This window comes from Vitis vinifera, chromosome 1, assembly GCF_030704535.1.
Source record: "Vitis vinifera cultivar Pinot Noir 40024 chromosome 1, ASM3070453v1".
Classification (NCBI taxonomy): Eukaryota; Viridiplantae; Streptophyta; class Magnoliopsida; order Vitales; family Vitaceae; genus Vitis; species Vitis vinifera.
Window position 1 is genome coordinate 23,939,503 of NC_081805.1, and position 7,046 is coordinate 23,946,548.

Here is a 7,046-nt window from a genome sequence, read left to right on the forward strand (position 1 = left end):
ATTGAAAAGGGAATGAGACATGATCGCGATTTTGGTTTTTCCGAATGAGAGCAAGAGGTTAGGATTCTTCGGTTTTTCGGAACCAGAGGGAGGAAGACAAGGCAAAGAGTTTCCGGAATGAGAAGAAGAGGTTAGGGTTTTTCAGTTTTCTTAAATGAGAGGAAGACGAAGAATTTTAAGACTGTTTGGTTGCTGTTTTGGAAAACTATTCTAGAAAACAGTTTTCTGTGTTTTCATAAGAAAAAAATTGTGTTTGAAAATTGAATTCTGGAAAAAAGGTTTTTTTTTCAAATAAAAAAAATATTTAATTGAGTTAATCAATTTTTTATTTAGAATAAATAAAAATAATTAATAAAATATTTTCTTCCACTAATTTGCTATTATAAATATATAAATAATTTTCATATGCATACTTTATTTAAATTAAAATATATATTTAATTTTAAAATTTTTACACTAGTTATAATTTTCTTAAACAAATGATGACTTTATAGTCATGTGTAAGTATATTAATTTCAATAATTTAAGGAAGAAAAAAATATTTGCGGATGGGAGTGTGGTAGTTAGGTGAAACTCACCTTTGTGGAAACACAAAAAATATTTTTTAAAAAATATGAAAAACAATGTATGCTTTAAACAGTGAAAAAACAATAAAAATATCTTTTTATTATTGTCAAAAAAATGATTTTTGAGAACACAAAAAATATAAAAAACAAAAACACATCTCCTTCATCAAACAAGTTTTTTGTGTTTTCTTTTCCAAATAAATTTTGTATATTTTTTATTTTTAAAAACAAAAAACAGTGCTTGAAAATAGGAACCAAATAGGCGTCCTTAGGTTTTTCGGTTTTCTAAAATGAGAGGAAGACAAGAAAGGTTAGAGTTTGGGTTTGAAGAGGGAGATTAATTTCTCCTTCGGTTCAATGTCTGTACTTTACTTTCGATTTTTCATTTTTTGGACACGTAGGACGCTTATGTGGCAGACTCAAAGGCAAGCCAACCAAACCAAGCTGAGAGCGCATAAATCCCAAAACCGGCCTAAAACGTACTTTTCTTATATTATAACGTAAGGAAAATAGAAAACATAATTAATTTAATTATGAAAAAATAAATGGTCATAAATGGTGTCATTTGACATAGCATCCAGAGCATTAAATTTTAGAAAAAAAAGGTCCATTGAATTCTAATGCAATTAATATGGGGTAGGAAATTTGGACCTATGGAAGTGGGTCCTTTTTTTAAAAATACTATTAAAATATGTTGACTTAAAAAATATTGAGAATTAAATAATGGAAAATAATTTTTTCTTGTTATTTTTTTTAATAACATCTTTTAATTCTTTTTAATGATTTTTAGGATTTTTTAAATAATTATTCAAATATGAAGAATGATTAAAGATAAATATGGTAGGGAAAAGTGGGTTTTGACTTACCAAGTTAAAAAAATATTAAAAAAATTAATTTCGGTTTTTTTAAATAAGTATTATTTTTACCTATTTAAAAGTAATTTAAAATACATTCATTTTTTCATAAATGGATATTTATTCTTTAAAATAACTTTTTTATTTGTCATATCAACAATACCAATTGATAAGTAGAATTTTCTTTACTTCTTCTCCATCTAGATTTGTTATTATTATTATTATTATTAAAGTTGGGACTTTCTAATTTTTTTATATAAATAAATATTAATTAACAAGTAAACTCTAACTTTTCTTCCTTTTAAATCTATTGCTTCCTTTCAAATATGTTCTTTATTATTATTATTATTATTTTAGATCTAAAATGAAGGAAAACATTGGAGGAGTCTACTTGTCAATTGGTTTTTATTGATATGACATGTAAAATTGTTATTTTAGGGAAGTATGTATTTTAAATTATTTTTAAATGGATGAAAATAATATTCATCTAAAAATTTTATGCTTTTTTTTATATATTTTTTAATTAGTGAGTCAATACCCATTTTTTCTAACATAGTAAATAATTTAAAAAAAAAATTAAAATGGGTTATGTATATTTTAAGTTTCAAATATACTTTTATTTTACGAAACATCATAAAACAACTTTAAAAAAAAAATTCTCAAAAATTATTTTTCAATTTTTTTTATATAAAAAGTAGTTATTAAGTAAAGCCTAAATTTTTCTTTTTAATATGAATTCAATATAAAAAAATAAAAATCATTTACATTAAGTCTTTTTGAAGGATGAATTCAATGTAATAATACTTTAAAGGATAAATTTAATGAAAATTACAAAATTTATAAGTTCAAAAAATAAATTCAATATAAAAATACTAAACTCATAAACTTCTATATATATATATATATAAATTTCTCTTAATCATATAGACGTATAAAAAAATTATGAGGATTTATTGAACTTCTATTAATCAACATAGTTTGGATATAAATCATTACAAATGATATTAGAGTTAAGTTTCTCAACTTTGGTGTATGAATTTATTTAATCCTCGAAATACTATTAAATACAGTATGTACATGATCACATATGAAGATTTTGTGTTTGCATAAAGAAATTATATAAATACATTTTAAAGTCGTAAAACTCATAATATTTAAAATGATCAATATTTATATGATTATTTAATAATTTTAATAGATTCGTGTAATACTAAATTTATTTTTTTAATAGACAAGTTAAATGTTAAAATCATTTTCTTTTATATTGATAATAGAATCGTTATTTGAAAAAATGAATTTGAGGCTATGGTTTTACCATGAAATTCTTAATAGTTTATAAAATTATTATAGTTTTTAATAATATTTTTAAAAAATTCCCTAGAAGTGGAGGGTAGGAAATTTGGACACGTGGAAGTCCTAGTGTACACATATGGGTTAGGTGTAATCATAATAAGGCTATTATTACACACGTGTGGGCCATTAATAACACACTCACACATCTCTCGTAGTCAACCTCTATCCATATTAACCATACCAACGGTTGCCAACACATGTGTATCATAAATGGAGGGTCCTGATCATTCTGCACTTATCTGTTTGGGAAGATGGAAAATTGTTTCCTAACTAACTTGTGGGTTGGTACAACCTGTTTATTATTGCTTTAGTTTTGATAATGGTTGTGCCATCAATCATTAAACTAATATTTTTTATTTTATTTTTAATGATTAGATCATAATTCATAAGTATCAACCCTCATGCCCCATTAATCTAATTTAGGTCTGGCTTCAATTCCATGAGAAAAAAAGAAAGGTGTTTTTCATCAAATTATTTTTAGAAAAATCAAGATTTAGTGTATGGTTAATTTGACTTTTATACAATTTATTTTTAATTTGAAATTTTAAAAATAGAAAAAATAAAAATAACTAATTTTATTATACAATTTGTTTTCATTTTAAAAATTATTTTATTAAAAAATAAGCATAAATTCCCACAATTTTAAAGTTTTAGAGTCTGTGTGGTAGTAATTATAGAAAGCGTTTTTAACCATTCTGACATTTGAAAAATAAAAATTTTCAAGTATTAGAAAGGTTAAAAACACTTTCCATAATCATTACTAAACATACTCTTAATCGACTTTTGTAATTATAAAAATAGGGATAAATCAATTTGGAAAATGTGAGATTTATGTTTTTGAGTTTTATTCAAATATTAAAAATTATTTTATGACATTTAAATATAATTTTTAATATTTAGAGTGCGTTTAATAGTGTTTTTATTCGAAATGTTTTTTGTAAAACTGTTTTTAGTAGAATTATTTATCAAATGTTTTCTTAAAAAAAAAAAAAACACTACAAGTGATTTCAAACACTACTTATCTGACATTACTCAAAGGTATTTCCTAAATTTTGTCAAATACTTAATTTTTTTTTCAAAAACATTTTTTAAGTTAAATTTTTTTCCTAAAATATAATAAATTTCTTGTTATAATGATCAAGCAAAATCAAATATATAATAAATATTTTTCCTTATTTATAATCATAATTTTTTCAAACAGCATAGTAAAAATACATTTTTATTTAAATAAAAATTTTAAGAACATCAAAATTATTTTTATTTTTAATAATATGTAAATTAATGACCGATAGTAAATTTAATGATTCATTGTATTTCATATAAATATTATCCACTCTAATACAATTAGACTCTCTTAATTTTTGAAAAGATAGAGTTTTATAACTATTTCAAGGATTGATTTTGATATTGTTTATTTTAAGTTTAATTACTTATCATATTTTTAAAACACGTCTACATATTTAAGGAAAATTGATTAGATAATATTAGCAGAATTAAAATAAATGACTACTTGGACTTTTTTTTTTTGTGTAAAATGTTTGAATACCCAATTCTATATGTGATATGTGAAGGAGAACATTAAGAAGAGGAAAATAGGGATTTTCCCAAATTATGGAAGCCAAAAGGTATGAAGATGGAAGGGGAATTAACAGGTGAGAGAAAATAAAAGGCAAGGTGAGAAGGACACATAAGAAAGAGAAGGCATCCTTTTCTTTTCTTGGAGGTGCCAAATGTTTCAATACCAAGCAACCCCCGTCTCTCTCTCACCCTTTCCTTTTAAAACTCTCCCTTATGCCCCTCTCTCAACTCCTCCAAGTCCTGGCTTCTCCTCCAAATTTCTTCCTCCACTAAAGTAAACCCCACCAAAAAAGCCCACACTTTTTCATCATCCTTTGCTCTAACTTTTGTCTTTCTCCTCAGAACCCCCAACAAAAGGGTTGAAAAATGTGGCAAAAGCAACACCCACATATGTCTTCTTTCAGGGAATCTGTGAAAACTCTTGAAGCTGATATACAACATGCCAATAACCTGTGAGTTCTTGCAATTTCTCTTTCTTTCCTGTTTTTGAATTTATTTTTTATTTTTGGTTTTGTGTTGATGAATCCATCGTTGAAGAACTGGTCAATTCTCTTCCTTCCTGGTTTTCTTTCTTTTTTCCCCCCTTTTTCTGAGGTTCTTGTTGGATAGTTGGTTCAATTCAATGTGGTGGTTAGGTGGGTGTTTGTCATAAAGAAGGTAAAGAAGTTGTTTTTTCACATATCAATTTGGGATTGAGGAAATGCGACCTTATGTTCCCAATTTCAACTCCTCCTGAAATTCCATCCCTCTGAAAATCCAAAAACAGAAAACCCATTTGGACTTCACCACCTACATTTTAGGATTTTGTTTCTCAATTCCTTTGGTGCTTTGTAGTTTGATAATTTGGCCCTATATGTAGAACTGGTTCTGTAATTTAATGGTCTTGGTCTTCACCTAGATGAAATTCTTTTTATGTACTTGTTTGGTCAGGCCAGAAGATTTTACCAATTTGCTTTTTGATTGGGGTTTGCAGGGCAGCTGCTCTTCCAAGAGATTATGGTGGGGAGTCTGGGGACCGTGTCCAGATGAGATTGTCCTACAGCCCCTTTGCTCCTTTCTTCCTGTTTCTTATAGAATGGCTGGATTATAAATGCATGGATACCCTCCCAAGTTATTTAGGCCTTCTCCACATACTTGTGTATAAGGTGGGCTGTCATTTGTTTTAGCAAACTGTTTGAAATTAGTAGGATTAGTCACATGGGCTGCTTCTGTTTCTGTAACTTTGTCCTCATCTCTCTTCACTACTCTCTCTACTTCAATGGAAAATCCCAAATCAAGCTCCCTAATTGTACAGGTCTATGTTGATGGAATGCCAACGATGTCCTCACAAGAAAGGAAAGCCACCCTGAGGGAATTCTATGGTGTGTTCTTTTCTCCTGGGTTCACCCTCAATGATCATCCAGCTTTAATGGTTGTCATAGTTTTAGATAAATGCATACATTCTGTACTAACTTCAGTTGGGAACATTTTGCAGCTGTGATATATCCTTCACTCAGGCAACTCGGAGGCCAGTTTATCGAATTGGAAGATACCAATAAGAGAAGTCGATGCACAGAAGTTTTGAGCAGAAAGAGAGTGGAAGACAGGAGGAAGGTTTCTGATAAAGAGATCGATAGGGATGATGAATGTGGGATCTGCATGGAAACTTGCACCAAGATGGTGTTACCTAACTGTGGCCACTCTATGTGCATCTGCTGTTTTCATGACTGGTAGGCATCCATGAATTGCTTTCGGTTTTCTCCATTCCATGACATTTTACATTATGAACAAAACTGTTTATGTTAAATGTACTCAACGTTGAATTGAATCACAGGAATGTGCGTTCTCAGTCCTGCCCTTTTTGTCGAGGCAGCCTAAAGAGAGTTAGCTCTAGAGACTTATGGGTTCTCACTGGCAACATTGATGTAGTCGATACAGTTACTCTTGCGAAGGAGGATTTGAGGCGTTTCTACCTTTATATCGACAACCTTCCTCCCCTAATGCATGATACTCATTCGCTTTTATATGATTACATGATCTGAATCGGTGTAGAAGAATGAAGTAGTAAAGTATAAAGAATGCCGACCACCCATTGTACATAGAGTCTGGTGTGGAGAAGTTTGATCTCATCTGCCATATGGAAGATCAGAATACTCTTCCAGTGCAGCTGTATATAATTAACTGAAACTACCTGGATACCCTTTTCCTGATGAACTTGGAACTTGTTGATGATGATCAAGCAGATGGCCTTGAAGATTCATGAAATTCATCAATCAGCAGCCATGGCAACCTGCAAGTATGATGATATAACTAATGTAAAATAAAGAAAAGGTATGCTTGACATTCAACTCAGCTTTTTGGAACCTGAGTGTTGGAATGGAAATAGAAATGGCAAGCTACCATATTTGCTAAATTGGTATGTGACTTTCTTGTTATTGTATTGTGTATGATAATCATAGATCAAATGTATATGTTATTCGAAACTTTCTTTTGGATTTTGTTGGGATGTAATAATGTTACTCTTAAGCTCAGGAATTAGTCACCCAAATGATGACTCTTAGAACAAGCCTATGAGGTCAACACCAATTGGTTTTTGGATGAAATGGTTAAGGTCCCATCCAACAAGTGGTATAAGACTCAAGGGTCATGGGTTTGAGTCATGAGAGCATCATGTTCGGTGGATGCAATAAAGTCGTTTTTAAGTCCAGAGATGGGT

General features: G+C 29.0%; 1 protein-coding gene across 3 annotated transcripts; it reads left to right on the forward strand.

Annotated features, from left to right (window-relative positions):
• Nucleotides 1–4,487: 4,487 nt before the first annotated feature.
• On the forward strand, nt 4,488–6,828 carry LOC100245965 (E3 ubiquitin-protein ligase AIRP2). 3 transcript variants are annotated; one of them, XM_002272481.5, is made up of 5 exons: nt 4,488–4,803; nt 5,325–5,496; nt 5,646–5,712; nt 5,826–6,060; nt 6,165–6,828. In XM_002272481.5, the coding sequence occupies exons 1-5, from the start codon at nt 4,718–4,720 to the stop codon at nt 6,370–6,372; spliced, it is 768 nt and encodes a 255-aa protein (XP_002272517.2). In that variant the 5' UTR covers nt 4,488–4,717; the 3' UTR covers nt 6,373–6,828. The 3 variants fall into 3 exon arrangements, with proteins under 3 accessions (XP_002272517.2, XP_019077281.1, XP_019077283.1); XM_019221736.2 differs by lacking the exon at nt 4,488–4,803 and adding an exon at nt 4,836–5,008; XM_019221738.2 differs by lacking the exon at nt 4,488–4,803 and adding an exon at nt 5,040–5,231.
• The last annotated feature ends 218 nt before the right edge of the window (nt 6,829–7,046 follow it).